Below are 19,222 nucleotides of genomic sequence, written 5' to 3' on the forward strand. Positions count from 1 at the left end.
AGTGCTAACACAGGCAGAAGGGATGCCTTAGTCTCTAAAGCCTGAATGAGAACTACAGATCCATCGGTCAAGGTCTGGACTAGTTAAAAAAAAACATTGCCTAGCATTTCAAGTATTTCCTTCCATAACAAGGCCAAAATACACTAGCTGATATGAACAGATAAAACAGAATCCACTACTTTCTGAAAAAAACACTTTGAGGAACACATTGAAAAGTGGTCTCCTAAAGAAAATGTATTTCCCTTCATCACGTGTACTTATTTGTTATCAAAGGTCTGCTTGCAAGATTCATGATGCTGAGCTCAGAGCAATAAATTTATTTTGAGAAAGCACATACAGGCTGAATGAAGATACAGGAATTACAGGCGAATACAGGAAGAGGAGGCACTTGGCTTTCTTAGTGGTATCTCCATAGAGCATCAGTAATGCTTAATAAAAGCCAATTTCATACCAGACTTCTGGTTCTTCACAAGGTTTTTACTGAAAAACAAAACAAACAAAAAAGTATCTGAAGAGGACAGAGGATAGTCTCTACACACAGTTGTGAGGTCTGATTTTCTGTTTCTTTTGCACAACTCATCCAGAGCCTCGCCATCTGGGGCGATTCTGTACAGGGAAGTTGTCAGTCAGGGCAGTGGCAGCAGCCAGGTCCAAGCATCCAGACTGTGGAAAAACTCCTAGGAAAGACTAAGAGCCTTTTTCCAATCCCTGCCAACCCCATGGCAAGGGGAAGGGGAAGCTTTTCTCTTTTTCTTCATAAGAAATGCTAAGTAAGTTGCCAGAGTCCCACATTTCCATATTCATTTCAGATTGTTCCACAATAGGCAAGTTACAGCCTCTGCGATACTTCAACAGCCCCTACCAACTCCGTTCAAGCAATATTCGACCTAACTGGCTTCTAAAGCCCAGACAGGTCTCTTGCACTCCAAGTTGAGACAGGCAACTTTTCTCTTTGCCCTGCCCACACATCCCTGTGACACAATTCTTCTGACACATCACACGCTTCCGAAGAGTTATTCCTTACACCAAGTATCTTCCTTGTTACTCAGCGGGGCTGAAGGGCAGCTCACTGCCGCTTCTGACGGAGGCACAGAGGCAAGCGAATAGCAATTACTCAGCATTTGTGAAAACGAAGGCCTCACCTTTAATAATTGCACAGGCACATTTCTTTGCATGGGGTCAACCAGAACTCCGGAAGGGAGACTTACTGATTGACACAAATATGTTTGTATTTCAAAGGCCAAACTACAAAGTCAAATAAAAGGCAGTGTTTGCACAAGAGTTAACTTAGCCATTTGGCATTCTCAAAGAGCTCAACAATCCCACGGAAAAATGTCTCTCCTTTGCTCTGCAACAGTGCATTTTTAACTCAGACTGTAATATAGGTGTACAGAGAGGTCAAATTACCATGATCCCTGCAGAAGGCAAGCTAAATGCACAACCACAAGAAAGAGGAGTTAATAGTGACCTTTCAAGAAGCAGAACAATGCAGCGGGCAGAGCTCCTTCTGCTCAGCATCCCCACAGAGAGCTGGCAGCTGCTAAAAACTCAGTGCAAGTTAGAGCTACAGGGGTCCTGTGATTGCACGGAAGGACAAACCAAAGTCCAACCAAACAGGAAAGAGAGAGAGAGGAGACCTCCTTTCTCACACTGTCTTGTCCCAATTACAGTTCATTTTGAACTCAAACGACCGCTCTGCACAGCCTAATGAGAAGGAGATGCAATACTCTATAAGGTCACATACTGCTCTGTGGACTGCACCATTCCTGTTAGGACAAGGCAGTTCCCTGCAGTGCTGGATCAGACCTATCGTGCATCTCCTTCAGCCTCCATCAGAGCCAGCACTGCTCTCTCAGATCAGACAAGGTCTCCTGCCCCTTTCTAGAGCTGGCCAGCTGCTCTCCTTGGCAATATTGTGGCCATCCTCCTTTCTGTTCTGCTGTCCCTTCACACTCTACTGCAGGTGGATTTTGCTCTCCTTTCTCTCACATATTAAAGTGCTCAACCTATTCTAAAGGTATAAATGGGTGCTTTCGCAGTGCCCACAACTCTTTGAGTTCACTTTCCCAAGCTACTGGGTGTGTTGAATTCCAGGTTACCAAGTAAATTAATTCCTGGGGCATTAAAACCGGGTACAGAGCGTATGCCTTCAAAGAGCCACCAAGAACTTTAAGGTGAATCAACTAAATGGATAAAGGATCTGCACACTGGTAGATTCAGCCAAAAAGGATAGAAACAGTCTCCTGGGTGATTAGCAATGCAACTTATACACACTGACTTTGCCTCGTTAGTCCATTCCTTTCAACTTTCCTCCACAGACAGACAGGCCTTTGAACCTCAGAGCATTACAAAGCAATGTACATTATCAGCCATGGCCGTATCTATGCACGTGTACCCGGCACCCACTAAATTGTCATAGCCAGACTAAAGTATCAGATCCACTATTTTAATCTTGCATGGATTTTCAGAAGCAGTCCAGATTTGGCTCAGCCTAGAAGAACCATGTCTGGGATTGGCACCGGAGAATTTCTCATGTGCCATGGGAATGACTTCAGCAACAAACTGGGGAAGCAAAAAAAAAGAAAAAGAGTTCTTTCACATTAAGTGTAACTATTGCTACTCTCGAGATTAAATATTACCTGGAAAGTACTCTCATTAACTGTAGGGCCCTTGATTAAATGAGCAGGTGGAGTGCATATAGGGACTTGGTCCTGATTTCAGCTGTTTTATTAGCTCTACCCTAGACACTTATCACCACGAAAATAAACAAGGAAATCCAAAAACTAATTATGAGTGGACAAAGCAAGTCAACTCAATAACTGCCTTACAGTACTTTAGAGATTCAAGAGAGGCTGGCAGATGTGCAAGATGCAAACACTTAAGCCACTAAAAAGAAACAGCAACAGAGTCCAGCTAATCTCCTAGCATCTCTGGTGCATGAGACCACAGGAAGCCTCTCAAGGAATAGTCTCTTTTTCAGAATAGCTCCAATGCAGTCTTGACTACTGCAATCATTTGTTCATTGTTTTAACATTGACGGACAGAGGGAGAACTTCCAATGCTCACCCCACTCCCAAGGAGGGGTGGAGGGGCTGTCTCTCCCACCAGGGCACAGGCAGTGCCCAGTGGAACCTTTGTCACAGAGCAGGAGTTGGGCAACCATAAAGCCAAGGGCAGGGGAGAGCATCCTATCCAGACCTCCTGGAGGGGGCTGCCGTATAATTGAAGGCACAAGAAGCTCAGGCTGCAGACCACGCACTGGGAAACCAGAACCACCTTCTTCAGTTTGTTGGCAAACACAGTTGTATCTAAGCATCTCCTGCTATACTTATCCAGCAGCCACTGCCCCCGAGCATTTCTGTGAAACAGTACAGACTACCCACACACTCTCTTTTTAGTTTGTGTTTACTTGTCTCTGGAAAAAGCCCAAAGAAATCTTTTACACATGCCAGCTAAGTCCAACAAAACTGAATACTCCAGCATCAGAAGAGGAGTTCAGGCAACTTGTGCCCTGTGATTGATCTAGTTCTCCCTACACTTGCCTTCTAATCCTCTCCATAATTACATGAGCTGTCTGATCTTCCCAAAGCTGTCAATTCGCCCAAATCCATTTTCAAATGGCCATCCTTGAAAGAGCCTTGGCACTAGATCAAGCTGTCGCAGCTTGATGCAACCCACACCACTATTGACGGCTCCCCCCGAAACGCACAGGTGCTGCTGGCCAGACCCCCAGCAAGGGCTGCCCAACCCCAGCCCCAGCGAAAAGCAGACAAGGGGAAAGTATTGATCCGGTCCTTTTAACATGCTAATTTACCCAGTGGCTGCTTCAGTCATTGCCAGAGGGACACTTCAAAAGAAAACTGTTTTCAAAGCAGCGATGTCTTTTTCAACTGCAGAAAACAATTAAAACTGAAAACAAATGAATTCAGGCACCAAGTTCACAGAGGCGCTGGTCGGTATTCTTCAGCTCCCCAAACAGAGATGTTTGATGTATGGAAAGACAGACTTGTTTAATTAATGCTATTAAAACTTGGCCTGGCAAGAAGCCTCCGAGATTTAAAATAAGAAAATCCACACCCTTTAAATGCACACTTTAAAGATAGTCTGTATTACTATCAAAAAAACCTTAGCTATAACCTCTTGAATGCTCCCCTGATTTCCCCCAACACACGCTTCTCAGAAATGTAGTTAAAATTAAATTTCTGTAATTCAATTTCTGTAATTCAGCATCAACACTGGAGAACATTTTGGCCTTTCTTGGCATTGATAATGGGGAAAACAAAGCCGATTGTTCAATCCCTTCAGACTGCTGGGAATTCACGGCAAAGGCCAGACAAAACCATTGGCGTGAGAGAAGCATTATTAAAATATTTTGGAAGGCAGCAGCATTATTGACTGACGCCTTTGCTACCAACACACCTTCTTCGATCACTGGCTAAATGTGAGGAGTGGATACAATGGGAGGATTTAATTAACGGTCGGTGGAAATACTGAAGTGCTACATACACAAGATTTGCAGACAGAACGGAAATCAATTGAGCATTTCACATCCATGTTTGTGGTTCTTGTCATGTTCCTAGTAAAATGGGAGACGAGCTGTGAAGACCAGGAGCACTCTCCAAGCTAAGGGAGATAATAAGTCGTCCAAGCTAAGGGAGATAATGAGTCTTAGCTCTGACCCACAGCATATTACCCTGCTTTCAAAGACTAAAGAGTTGAAATCTTGAATTTCCTTCAAGTATGTCTGTTTCCAAGTCTGTATTGGTCAGGAAGAAAGAAGAGCTGAACCCAGATGAAGGAACAGCCTCAGCCACCAAGCTCAGCCTGCTCCTCTAGAACCCAGCCCAAGGATCCATGATCCACCAAGCCGAGCCTCAGCTGCACAGGCAGCACCGGCTGTCCCCCTCCAACGGGAAGGAATCTGGGATGCTGCTGACCTCTAACCCCTGGCCGCAGGGGACAGAAAGCCCATCGGAAGCCGTGGGAGAGCACAGGGAAATGGCAGGGAGCTGATTGTCAACCTGACGTTTGCTCTGGAGCAGGCAGCATCATCGAAGCAAACTTATTCACAGGAACAAGACATGAAGAGATAACACCAGAAAACATGGAAAAATGGAACTTGTTGTTTCCTTGCCACTAAATTGTTAGCTTTATGGGACTTCATGCTGAACGGTAAGAAAAAAATCCAATTTGCTTTGAAGCACATTAGTCTAACATCCTAATTATTGTTTACATTGCCATTTGCCTTCTATTAAGAATTGAATAATTACCCAGCACTCCATAGTTTAAAAATACAAGCAAACAGGATTATCTGGGTAATTAAGACACTGTACTGCAGCTTTGTACTGTGGCTGTAGCAAGTGTTCACATACACAAGCAGAAGCAATAGTTATCGATCGCCTGAGTTCAAATGATGTTTTAAGGAGTTCTAGCATGGTAACTCATTAGCAGAAGGAGACTGTTGCCTTTTGACAAGTGTGGAGGGGCAAGAAGCTATCTCACAGCCAAGATGCTGAACTGAGAGTCTTCCCTCTAGTCTCATCTGAGCCACAGACATCTCGCGTGCCTCTGGGAAAGCTACCTTATCTTCTCCCACCACACCCCCAGCCGCTGCAGCACCAAAGCATCCCTTCTCCTCCTCTTCAAATCGTACAATGGTTTGGGTTGGAAGGGACCTTAAAGCCCATCCAGTTCCAACCCCCCTGCCACAGGCAGGGACATCTCCTACCGGATCAGGCTGCTCAAAGCCCCATCCAACCTCGTCTTGAACACCTCCAGGGATGGGGCAGCCCCAACTTCTCTGGGCAACATCTGCCAGTGCCTCCTCACCCACAGAGGAAAACATTTCTTCCTAATACCTAATCTGAACCTCTTTCAGCTTAAAGCCATATCCCTGCACTCCCTGATAAGAAGCCCCTCCCCAGCCTTCCTCCAGCCCCCTTTAATTACTCCACTCTTCCTCCCACCTTTGCCAGCCTGCTGAAACCACAGCCTCTCCGCAGCCTGTACCAATGTGCACCAGACCCCCAGGAAGTACGAGGCCTGTTTCCAAGCACACCTCTTTCAATGGGTCTGTGTAGACAAACTTAATTTTACCGATTCCTTTACTGAGATTTAAACCCACCCATCTAAAAAAAGGTAGACCAGCAAAGAGCATTTTCTCTCAGCACTCGCGACTAAATGAGCCAAAGCAAATACCAACTGTACAGTACAGCTTTTCTGTTTTTTAAGCCTTAATAGCCCATCTATATTGTACTTTAAACAGCATGACCTCCCCTTCTAGGCGACTATTAGGACAAAAGCAAAGTTTTTGCACGTTCCTTTGTTGTTTTAAAGAGCCTTTCCTCCATTTAATTACGCCACCAGGTTTCACACTGCGCAGTTTACTACCCCTGTGAAATTACCTTCACGTTAAACACTAATTGGACATCCAACAAAAACGAACAACCCTCCCAACCTTGTTTTACCTTCTGGTTTCTTATAGGATGTCGCCCCAACATAATCAGGGTCCCAATTTCATACCACTGATTTATAAAGACACAAAATGAAAAGCAGTACTTTAAAGAAATACAGTACATGTGTTCTAACTTATATCAATAAACCTTTCAACAAATCTGTTCTGAACAAGCCTGTGTTTTGGGAGCGTTTAATGAGCCTCAGCTTTATTTCAAGCCAAAGGCAATTTTAAGTCAAGTTGAAATAAAGAAAAGTTGAAAAGAAAAGCAAGCCACTAAACCCCAAAAAGTAAAATATGAGTTCTTGGGTAATCATGAGGCTTAAGAAAGCAGAACTTTTCTCACAGATTATTTTCTTTCAATAAATAAAGACAGCAGCTCATTTATGCATGTTTACCCAAGCGCTACCAGCCCCTTTTCCCCTTCGCACTGAACTAGAACCATGGGCCAAGCCCATTTCTGTGGCCAGGCCAGTGAAGTGGAGGGCACTGCACCAGGGCTGAGGAGCAACTTGACTCCATTCATTGAAAATAACCTAAAATGTAAGGATTTTTTATGCACGTGTGTGTACGCTCACCTACAACACAGAGGAGATCCCACCTCCTGAAACTGGTCAACCTCCCCAGTTGTGGGATGTACCTACAAGAAGGGTTTCATGATCACTAGTGAACACCTACCGGAGATGACATCCAAGGGCCAGCAGCCCCACCAGAGACAAGAAAAGGCACTCCCTGCATCGAGCAATCGTTTTACAAAGCCACCAGGGTTTTGGAGCACAGCACTTTCCCACAAGCCAGCCTGGAGCGAGCAAGTGGGCTGGAGAGATTGGGGAGAGAGTGACAATCAGTCATAGTCAAGAGGAGACCTTGAGACTCCAGGAGCACACTGTGCAAATACTACACTATCTCTTAAACAAAGAGATCAAAAAAAAAAATCAAAATAGAATCCATTTGCATAAAATCCAAATCTTTGAGCTCTGCATAAACAGAAGGAGATTCTGTTTGTCGTTTCCAAAGGAAGCTCTTATCTCCTTTGTGAAATGGGGAAATGGGTGTGCTACTTTGCATGAGGGTGTATACAAAAGATGTAAATGAGGAATTTGCTGCAAGCAAGAGGCAAAGCCACTGACAGCTGCCAACCCCCATTCACAGGGAGAGCTTCCTCAGTCTTCAGCAGGAGGAAAGAGAAGAGAACCAACATGTTTGCTTCCCAGGGAGGTGAAGCAGGCTCTGAATATTCAGAAAATGGCCATTTAGTCATGGGAGTGTTAATTGTCTCTGATTCACAAAACTGACCTCACCTGCACCCCACAACATATCAAAAGGATACGGCAAAATAGAACAAAACGAGATAAGATGTTTTCCTCACTAGTTTGGGGGGCTTTTTGACGCAGTCTCAAAAGCCCAAAGTGTATGCCGAGCATTTCTTCAATCACTTCTCACAAGCACAACACAGACCAGGCTCAGCAGAGCATATCTGTCAAATAAAAAAGAAAAAGCACCCACAAAACCCCAGAAGATGGCCTGTATGTCTCACAAAAGCCTACCCAGACCTACCATGAAATTCATACCACCACAACAGCTCATATGGCTTTGATTCCAAGGACCATGCTTTTAACTAGTAACTCGCAGAGTAAGGACCAGATATTGCTCCCCTGTGTACTAGCAGAAATGTTGTTCGGAATTCAGAAGGAAGTAATCCCAGCCTTACTCCAAGGGATACGTATGAAGGGACAACTGCTTGACAACTGTAGGTTGACTTCCGTGGGGGTTAGGGGGAAGGGAAGCAGTACAGAGCCTACAACAACATTTAAACGGAGATTTTCAAAGGCACCAGGTGGTACAAAACTCAGAGAAAGCAACCCTTGGAAGATCTATTGAGCTACATGAGAACATAACATCACCAAATCACTCCTTCAGCAAAGAAGAACACCAACTAAATTTGGATCAGACAGACTGTGTTTCAGTACCGCTTCCATGCCCCTCCTGGTAGCTTCCATCTTCTCAGTTCCTTTGAAAACGTAACATGTTGAGTCTATGCATTTTTTTTCCCTCTGCCAAAAATAATCAACCTGACAAAAAATCCTTCTGAAATCTCAAATCTGCACAGTCTTAGTCACCCTCTGATTACCCTTTTGTGCAGCCAGACTGTTCATCAGCGTTATTCTGACAGGGAAAAAAAAAAGTTGTCTACGACTAAAATGGGAAAGTACATACAAATTACTTAACTTCCCCACCCCTATAAAACCCACCATCGAAAAAATCTTATCACAGAAAAAACATATAATTAGACCGTACCCTTCTGATGTAAACTGAACTGCTGCTCTCAATGATCACAGCCGCTCTTGAAAGCCTCAGAGATAAAAAGAATCTTATCATTCAAATTATTACTTCTTAGGGATGCTCTTATCAAAGTTCGAAGAAAAATTCTAAAAACAGCAGTGATGTGAAACCACGACTGAGCCATCTTTTAAATGACACTGGATTTGCTGCCAATTGGCCAATTCACAACTCAAAAAAGCAAGTGTAGATGAAGACAAAGCTGTTGGCTCTCATAACCTTTACAATATCACAGTAAAAATCTCAACTGTTTCACATATTTATACTAAATGGCAGGTCTAAAATTGAGATTTGTAATTTCACAGCATCAAAATCATCACAGATGGCTATAGTCTATTGCTTCTTTAATCTGTCTTCTCTCCCTTCCTGTTTGTTTTCCCCCTTCTCCTCAGAGTTAAAACGATATGCGTTTTATCAGAAGGAAATCGCAACTAAACCCAAACCACATTATATTAATATGTAACGAAACAATTTACATAACAATGATGCATACAAGCAAAGTTTAAAATCGCCTTATGGCTCAACTTTGCCCTAAAGCACTCGTTACCTTAAGCCTGAGATGTGCCACTAGTCATGTTCCATCAACAATATTCCACATTTACTGTCTCCTAAATGGATAGCCATTAACGCAGGATACTTTCTTATTACTATTTATTCTCCCCCCTAAAAAACACAACAGCAAGCTGGAGTTTTTATGGTGTCAGGTTCACAGCTACAAATCCAACTGTAAGCAAAGAATCAGTGCTTACCCAGTATTTCTACGGGACCAGTTTTGTGCAACCACTCCTGTGACACACACATCTGTGAAGCTTCCCAAATAAATATGGATTAAATATGGATTAAGTATTTGGCTCCTTTCCCTTTCTGCCCTGGGTTTTTGCATACCCATGTGTATATATATACACACACACGCATGGAGGTTCAATGAGACAATTATTATCAAAAAGTCAGCTGGGAAAAAACCAGCAGTCAGCGGAAGGATGGGTTTTTTGTCATCAGATTCAAACACCTCCGTTCCACCAACACAAATTTTAAAACTCCTGTTCAAGGTCAGAGAGTCATTAACTCCGGCTACAGGCATCGCTTTAGATGTGAAGTGGCTTCCCATTACGCTTCCCACACACACATCAGAAATTAAGCAAAAACAGCTCAAAGAAAATGTATTATTTAACAATCTGAAGGCTGAGCGAACTTGAAGCGGCTTTTATGGCAACCCAAGTGCCAGCTGGTCTGTTCCAGCACTGTGTGGAACAGGTCCCAGGAGAGGACAGAGAGCTCTGACGTTTCCCCGTGGATGTCCCAACAAGTGCAAAGCCCCGATCCACTGGCCTAAACTATTTATGCCCACCAAGCTTTTGTCAAACATTTAAGATCTTAATCGCTCCTTACTCTGACCCTAGGAACACAGGGGAAGATGGATGAGGAAACAGACAACCTCTGACCTTTCCTTGTATTTGTCCTGCCACAGTCAACCTATTGAAAAACAATTGAGGTGGAACCCGCTCACCAGCTCCAGTCCCAGACAGGCACCGTTTTACAGTCTTTCCCAAACTCAAAGCCTCTCCCACCCCACCTCCCTGTTGTCTATACCAAAACCACAATAATACTCCTCACTTCACCCTTCTCCTCCTCTCCAAGAGCTTGACAGAGCAGAACATTTGCTGAACTATGAAGTTAAGCGGCGTAAGAGAAGGGGAACCTCATTCAGCAGTGTCAGAAGCCAAACTGCTTTAACAGCCTCACTGGAAACCAGAAAGCAAGTTGCGTAGCTTGGGCAAACTCCATGAATTCATGACGAGGAGCTTCCCTGTAAACTGTTCTGGCTGAAGAACAGCAAATGTGAGAAAAGGAAACCACAAATAGCCGCTGATGAAATGGGTTTAGCGCTTTCAAATTACGTGCTGGCTCGAATCCTCACCAAATGACTGGTACAGGCCAACTTCACTCCTGAGAGACAGAACATTCCTATCTCCTTTGTAAACATGGCATTGTCTGATCTTTCTTTAACTTGGGAAACAGAGAAACGGGTTTCCTGGGTCCAAACATGGAGAGTCATGCAGTGGAGAACCAGTCGGTAAGTTGATATTCACTCTCAAGGTCTTGTCCAACACCACAAAAATAAATTAAAATAGCGTAAATAGCATCCCACTGTCACCACTGCAAACCAGCAAAACCTCAAGAGACTCCACTTGAACAACACGGGGTTTGTTAGGCAATTAGTTCATCATGTCTGGGCCACTGACACCAAAAAATGGGAGATCTGTGTCAATCAGAGTGACCCAGGACTGACCTAACAGGCCTTTAGGAGACAGCAGAGTAATCTTGGCACAATAAACCAAAATGCTCCCCTTCCATTCACTTCCTCCTCTCACAAGCCGGGCTGTAAAGGTGTCAAGAAGCTTTGCCCAGAAGTTATGGAGCAATTAGACGGTAACAGCATCTCCTCGGCCACCAGCAGCTCCCTCCAGCAGCGCCCAGTTAGTACCGCAGCCGCAGGTTTGCATGGGTAACCATACACAGGTTTCCAAGCCTCCATCTCACAGGATCAGAAAACAAAAAAAAAAAAACAACAAAAAACGCAGAGTAATTCCCCTCAGACAGGATGCCCTGTCATCATGTTGTCCATCTCTCAGTTCTTCCATGGTAATTTTGTTTCCTATAAGGCACACTTAGACTTTTTCCACATAGCAAAACCATTAGAAATTAAAGCCCAGGTTTATACTTAGCGCTTCTTTCCTGCCAAAGCTTAATTTCAATGCAGAGTAATGAGCTTCATATTGACTACAAATTATCATTTAAAAGAAATCAAGTAGGACATTCAAATGACACTGATCTCTCAAGAGTCCAGCACAAAAGCTGACAGCTACTTAGCTCTGCTGTTTCATTCTCAGTCTCAATATGAAACAAAATGACCCAGTGAAAAACCCACCAAGAAGATGTGAAGCAAAGTCATTTGGCTCCAAATAATGTCTTCCTAAAACATGAGTCCAAATCCACTAAGGAGTTGAGCACCTTCAGTTCAGCACCCAGAAAGATTAAGCCCACTGACCTGTGCAAGAATCCATTTAGGTTTGATCTGTTTATGCTTACATGAGCAAGAGTTTAGAAGCTGAGGCTAAATATATTTTATTTATAAACTCTCTTTGCTCCTCCCCTAACCTTTTACAACTTCTTTTTCCAGAAAGGGGAGGTGAAGAGAACGTAGGAATTGAGTTTTTTTCTTTTTGGGATAATCTGTCTTTTATACAAACTTTAATCCCTAATTCTGCAGCACACAGGCTGGTGTGTGTGGGAGGGTAGGGTGGAGACTTTTAGCATTTCTAAGAGTATCCTAGCACCTCTATTATTAAACTGACAATGGAGACCCTCTGAGAAATGAAAATATTTAACAAAGGCAGCAGTGTCAAATATCAAAGGGTATTTAGTGCTAAAAAATTGCAACAAGTAAAACACCAAAGACTTCCCCTTCCCAAAGTGGGAAAGTAATCCACCTAAAACTCCTGTTCCCCCACTCCTCTCCTGGTTCTTACCCCACTGCATTATCCAAAGGAGAGTTTGCTACAATTTTTTGTACTTTACAAAGTTCACTTCAGATAAACCTTGAAAGATCTGTCTCTTTAAACGATGGTAGCTCATCTGCTCCGTTTTGCAGCCATTCACATTTTGGTGACTATCATGAGCCAATTCAAATTTTAGGCGCCTGCTAGAAAATGTGTTTCGCCTTCTGCCTATTACGGCAGTATCATTTGTTTTGCATTATATCATTCTTAGCCTTGCCACCTGGAGCTATTGGACTTCATTAAACCCCTCTGTCCCACCGCATCCCACAGGGGCTGCTAATTACTGGCTTTACTCCATTTACTCTCATCTCCCGATTCAATTATACATTCAACTAAGCCCTAATGAAGAGTACAATATGGCTCGTCCTACCTTGGCATTCACCATTGCGTTCTTCATAGCCAGCATTGCACAGACAGTTGCCAATGGGCACCAGCCATTCGCCATCTGCCCCACAGTACATTTTTGGCACATCCTTCTCTTCCGAGTTGTTGACGCAGGAGCCGCGAACCTCCACCAGAGAGGATGTATCAGCCCCAGTAATGGTGTCTGGAAACTGTGCCAGGTTTCGAACTGTCAATGGACACTTCTTATAGAAGACACGAACAGACACCAGAGCAATGCAGGCACCGACGTCCTGAAAAGCCAAGTAAAACCCTTTCTTGCTGAGTGGTCCCACATCCCGTATCTCTGTATTCAGCTTCATGATCCTGTCACCAATGTCCACCTGGGTGAAGCTCTCATCAGCAGCGATGGTGTCAATCTTGGCAAACTGGCTCTCTCGAATAAAACGCTCCTTATCGTTGTTCGACTCATAGTAATAAAGGTTGAAAGTCTCTTTGCAAGTTCCCATGACACCTGGCAGGCTGTTGCAGTCTCTTAGCGTGAACTTGATTTCAATATATACCCTCTGAGCCCCCTCACGGGGAATCCAATCAGTTCGTAACCAATTATTCTGACTGGGCTCCATCACATTGCAGACTTGATAGGTGCGGATCGGAGTGTTCTTCTCATCCATAATGCTTACTTCCTCCCACTGTGAAGAGGGAAAAGGGAAGAAAAATGCATCAGAATTAAAAGGAACAAAGGAGTTTCACAGCAAACACCACCCGCACTTCCACAACTAATGTGGAGATTGGGTTTATTCCATTATAGGGGAGAAAAAACAGCAGACCAAACCATAACAAGGACCTCAACTACTTGGACATTAAAAGAAAAATTTGTCCAGGAGAAATAAGCTCCAACTCAAGTAACACATCTGAAGCAAGCATGCGTTTTAAAAGCCCTCTGAACCAACCCAAGAATGCTCAGCATAGCACTGCTTCCTTGGCAGCAGGCAAGGTGGGAATGCATGGATCCTACTTTGTCCATGGGAACACCCAACAGTGAGATTGCATGACTTCGTCACACAACAAGCATTGGGCAAAGACATAAACATCCACGTTTCTGGCATCACTACCAGAGATTTTAAACTCTTAAGCCGACCGTTATTAGTTCTCTTAACTGCCAACTCTTTTTCCGGGCTAGCAATGCCCGAGACACTCAGCAAACAATCTCTACTTCGCAGAGGGGCAGAAAGAGCCATCTGCAGAGAGATGGGTCCTTGTCTTGCATGGCAATAACAGATGGAACAATAGATAAGATCAGCCTAGCAGCAATATGACCACAACTTTGCTATCCAAACATTTCTTATTGGTGGGAAAAGAAGGAATATTACACATCGTAGAGGAAGTGCCAGGAAACAATTCATACTCTCAAAAACCCAAAAAGGTTAGCAGAGGGAGTAAGTGGTGAAGGTTTTGAGTTCCCACACCTTCAGAAGTGCCAAACTAACAGGCAACTTAATCGTGAAACAGCAATCCAAGGAAGGTACAGAAAGAAGAGATCCGGCCTTAATTCAGTAGTTCAGCATGATAAAACCTTTGAAAAGGAAAGCATCCATAACAACAGTTTGGAAAAAAAGTTGTTTTAAGGATTACCATAGACAGAAGAAAGTTTATCGCTCTTCTCTCCCAGTACAGAGAGAGGAGGAAATAGAGGCATTATGGAGAGATATCTTACCAGCATAAAACCCCCCAAAACATAGTACTTCAGCACCAGAAAAATCCTTCTTTTAAAAGTATATATATTAGATAATGATACACTGTCTGGGTTTGCAGGCGACACAATGAAGCATTTAAATTATCCTTGGAAGACAGCAGTAACTTTAAAGAGACTTCCCAGAAGTGCTTTTCAGAACTACTGAAGCCGTGGCTTTGATAAACAGAAGCCTTCTTAACGTTAAGGGGCTTCTTGTATAATATCCTGCAGTCTTTTCACAAGGATTGCTCTTATGCAAGTGATTTTTACTTAAAAAGATTCCAGCTTAGCTGAATCCGTTTATAGAATGACAGTAGTTAGCACCATGAGTCAGTAGGAGCAGAAAGAATAATATTGTATTTGCTGCCTAGAGATAACTGCAAATTAAAATGAAGGAGGGGGGGGGAAATCAATACTCAGCACGTCACTCCCTTTCACAGAAGAGGAAAAAATAAATCTTAAAAAGTCATCTATCAATGTAAAGTGTAGCATAGTGTTAGTAAGAAGACAGAGTTGTTTAATTTACAGCCACCACAGAGCTAGTTTACTGTTACAATATTGTCTTTATGATCCATCGCTTCCCATTCAGCTTCTCTTCTGACTGCCTACACTACCTATACTGCGCGTGGTACAAGAGAAAGGAAGGAGCAGAGGGAAATAATACTTGTTGATGGGATTTCCTTTAGTACAGTTATACAATGGAGGATGCAGCTAGAGGATTCAATAAAGAGACCGCCGAGGTCACCGGACAGACTGCAACTAAATTCAGCAAGCTTCAGTTCGGGTTCTCAACACACCCCTGTCTCCTGGCAAATGCACAAATGTATAGAGCTGGGTTTCTTATTTCATAAGCACGCGTGCACAAAACAAACCTAAGTGTGTCTTACTGCCAGAGCTGAAAATAACTACAGCCCTACATTTCCAGCCACTGTAAATGATTTGTAACCCTAAGTATGTGGTCAAAGCTGTAACTTTCTGCTTTCAAATTGAAATTAACTTTTATAATTCAACTCTTCCCACGGTTTAATGACGCAGAGTAAAACATTCTAGGCACAAAACCTGCTTTTCAACTGTGAAATGCAAGAGTAAATCATTAATTACATTTATAATGTAATTCATTAATTCCTCCAGGGCTTCCATATATTTGATTACTGCTAGTCACTACTAAATGACTATGTTTATCTCCAGCCCTTCTTACCCACACAAGCCTTACACCTCAGGAACTGCACAGTATAGATCTAGAAAAATACCTTTCTTAATAGACATTAAAAGTACACACAGTTAAAGAAAAACTAGCACTGAAGGACAGAATCTTCCCAACAAGATAAAAGAGTTCATTTCTGCTGCTTGAAATAAATCTGCAGCATATGAAGTTAAAATAAATGCTTTCCAAGCACTATATCTCAGAGGCAGACCATGTACTCTTAAATTTTTCACTACCAGCTTAAAAATAGAACACACATATGTAGGTTTAGTGAAACAAGTCACGTCCACAAAAAGAGCACACATTTCCATCTCGAGCTCGCATGGCGCTTTCAGAGAAAACATGGGGGGAAAAGTGGGAACTCAACAGCCATTTATAATACACAGCTGTCCTCTTCTGATCATCCATTCTGCTACCGACTTATTAAAACTTGTATTTTACGTCCCGTTTTAATATACGGCGTAGACATCCCTTGGAGAGCTGTACAAAAGATCCCGTCTCATTAACTGACCTTTCCAGGGTACAGGACTAACAAGAGAGCCCAGCTCTCGCTGAGATAGAGCTGAACCCTTCCACGCTGTCAGAAGATGAGGGCAATTGCCTGCAACCAGCAGCGACCGCACACCGCTGGCACTGCCAGAGCCCTGCCAATCACTTCCCCGCTCTTTGAAAGCTTGAGTTTCAGGGACAGCACAGTGTGCTGGGGCACAGCACAAGCCAGGACTGTAGTCAAGTTCACCGGGAACAACAATGGGGGAGCAAAACAATCCCCCATTCTCCCATGTTATGGCTATTCAGAGCTTATGCATAATGTATCACCAGCCAACGCAACCTCAGATTCTTTCCACTCACTGCTGTTTCCTCAGCTCCGCTTCTTCTAATTACGAGTGGGAACGCACAAAAAACAGTAAATTTGTAGGGTTCCTGAAGAATCCAGTGCTTTGTTGTGCACGGGTTCTGATGTTTCAGCACTTTTATTTTTTAATTAGTTTGACTTAGCTATTTCTGCTCAAGAATACTAAGGGGTTTTAGTCATTTAATATAAAAAGGATTTGAGGTGTGTTTTTTTCATGTTCACATTTAGTGTGCATTGCTAGCATTTTTCTTAAATTGTTCACTTTCAGAAAGAAAAAGCCTTTCTAAGTGCTTATTAAAAACGTAATCTCACGAGATCTCCTGAAGTACAGTCTCCACCAAATCGCATCAACTCTTAAGTCCACAGTTCTCAGGAGTTTTCCCCACAAAGGCTCTGGGCACCCTGCAGGACAGGGCACAGATGAGCCAGCAGCAAGATGCCCACGCACTAACATAAAGCTGAGTTAGTAGAGATGTCTTGCCTGCGTCTCAGCAAGCCAAGGCGCTCTAAGCCCCAGCGACAGATAGGCGAATCTCTTAATGTCATCACATCACCATCACGCAGCCTTCTTTTACAATTGTCTCTTTGAAAAGTACGTGAAAAGAAACTCCAAGGAATCGCCATCAAGCACCCAGCTCTTCAGTTTATCTGTTTGGAGACCAACCCATATGATGTTTGCACCCTGAAACAGGACAACTGTCCCACCACCAAAAGGTCTGTCTTATTTATTTATTTATCCTTACTCCTTCATCCAGAAATAGAACAGCTATTGCCCCGAACACCTCCCAGCCGAGGCGGTCAGTAGATATAATAACTGCAGTCAAGAATGCCTGTTCGGTTAACAGATCACATTTCTTGTTGGTATTTCAGGTTTAAGTAGGCATCTAAGCCCATGCCTCAACCAATCTCCTCATTCTGAAACCTCTTTTCTGCCCTTTTGGTTTCCACTTCTTCCCTGACACAACTATCCAAAGGGAGTATAGAGTTTCCGCAACAAAGAGGAATTCACTCGGTGAGCCGGGGAAGAAACCCGACCTCCTCTCCACAATCAACAATAATCGAGCCATTAGGGCTCTCTGAAAGTTACTAATCACCCCCTTTACCCTTTTGATCAGATAGCGGTTTAAAACTTACCCCTCCTTCCAGGGGGCTCGCTATCCACCCCAGTTCTCCCTGAACCGATCTGGAATCCAGCAAGGTAACTGCAGAAAAAGTACAAATAAAACAGATTTAATTCCAGCAGCCGGAATATTAAAAAGAAACCGTTTACCTGAGCGTTCCCATACGCGTTCAGCGCGATCGCATCCACCTCCAACTTGAAATGAAATGCCGTCTCCCACCCTAAGCAAGGCGGGGAAGGCTCGCAGGTGGGGATGGAGGCGATTCCCCGCTTGGAACGAGCAAGGAATGCCCCGGCAGCAGGCACGGAGCGGGGCGGGATGCGCTGGGAACCTGACACTTGCCGGGAGCTCGGGAGTCGCCCGGGACCTGCCACCGGGACCCCGCGGGGGCTCCCCCGGCTGCCGAACCATCCCACGGCCGCGGGGAACGGCGCGGAGCCGCCGACAGCTCCCGGGAGAACCGGTTCCATCAGCCGCGCTCCCGCTGCGGCGCCGTCCCGGGGCGCTGGGGAGGGCGCATCCCGGCACGGGGGAACGGAGAGGGAACCGGTGAGGGGACGCGACTGATGATGGGGATGGAGCGGGGAGAGGGGAGACAGAGATGGGACTGACGGGGATGGAGCGGGGAGAGGGAAGACAGAGATGGGACTGATGGGGATGGAGGGGGACAGCGAGGGGACGGCGGTGCGGTCCCAGCGGCGAGGGGACGGCGAGAAGGGGGGAGAACGGGTGAGGATGCCGAGAACGGCGGGAGAGGGGACGGCGGGGGTGCCGCGGGGACGGCGAAGCCGAACTTTCCCAGGACCGGTACCCTCGCCGCTCTCACCTTCGTTGGCGGGATAGACCCGCGAGCCGGTGACGGCGCCGCAGACGCCGACGAGGAGCGGGAGGAGGGCGCAGAACGGGACCCCGGCCATGCCGCCGCTCCGGCCGCTCTATCCCAGTGGAATAACTGCCTACATGGGGCGCGCGGCGGGCGATAGACATTGCCAAAGGGGCGGGGCCGGAGCCGCCCTTCGCGCCGCTCCGCCAATCGCCGCCCGCGCCGCGCCGCCCGCGCCGCCCCTCGGCCAATGGGCAGCGGGGAGCACCGCCCCGGGCCCGCGCCGTCCCGCCGGGAGGAGGGCGCTGCGCGTGGGCCGCTCGCGGGAACGGCGGCCGAACGCAAAAAGGTGCGGCAGGAGAAGGAGAAAGAAGCGCGGAAAGAATAAGTTAGGAGCGACCGTCGCCGCTGGGAGGTGCGGCGGGAGGAACGGGAGGCGGTGGCCCCGCATCCCGGGAGCATCCCACCACCCCGGAGCCGCCCTTCGCCCACTGTCCCGCGGGCATCCCACATCCCGGGGGCCTCCCCTCGCCCCCTATCCCGGGAGCATCCTGCCGCCCTAGAGCCTCCCTTCGTCCCCCGTCCCGGGAGCATCCCACAACCCCGGAGCCTCCCGTCGTTCCCCGTCCCGCGGGCATCCCACATCCCGGGGGCCTCCCCTCGCCCCCTATCCCGGGAGCATCCCGCCGCCCTGGAGCCTCCTTCGCTCCCTATCCTGGGGGCATCCCGCAAGCCTCCCTTCGCCCCCTATGCCGGTGGCATCGCGCATCCCAGGAGCCTCCTTTCA

General features: G+C 45.6%; 1 protein-coding gene across 1 annotated transcript in view; it reads right to left on the reverse strand.

The window, feature by feature from the left end:
- Nucleotides 1-18,568, reverse strand: part of EPHA4 (EPH receptor A4) — a 109,815-nt gene extending 91,247 nt beyond the window's left edge. Inside the window, exons 1-3 of the mRNA XM_054074328.1 lie at nucleotides 18,439-18,568; nucleotides 17,626-17,693; nucleotides 12,725-13,388 (exon numbers count right to left, since the gene is read on the reverse strand). Of these exons, the coding sequence (XP_053930303.1) occupies nucleotides 12,725-13,388; nucleotides 17,626-17,693; nucleotides 18,439-18,529 (823 nt within the window). The 5' untranslated portion in view covers nucleotides 18,530-18,568. The remainder of the gene's footprint in view (nucleotides 1-12,724; nucleotides 13,389-17,625; nucleotides 17,694-18,438) is intronic.
- Nucleotides 18,569-19,222: the final 654 nt, after the last annotated feature.

The sequence above is a fragment of the Cuculus canorus genome, chromosome 9 (genome assembly GCF_017976375.1).
Source record: "Cuculus canorus isolate bCucCan1 chromosome 9, bCucCan1.pri, whole genome shotgun sequence".
NCBI lineage: Eukaryota > Metazoa > Chordata > Aves > Cuculiformes > Cuculidae > Cuculus > Cuculus canorus.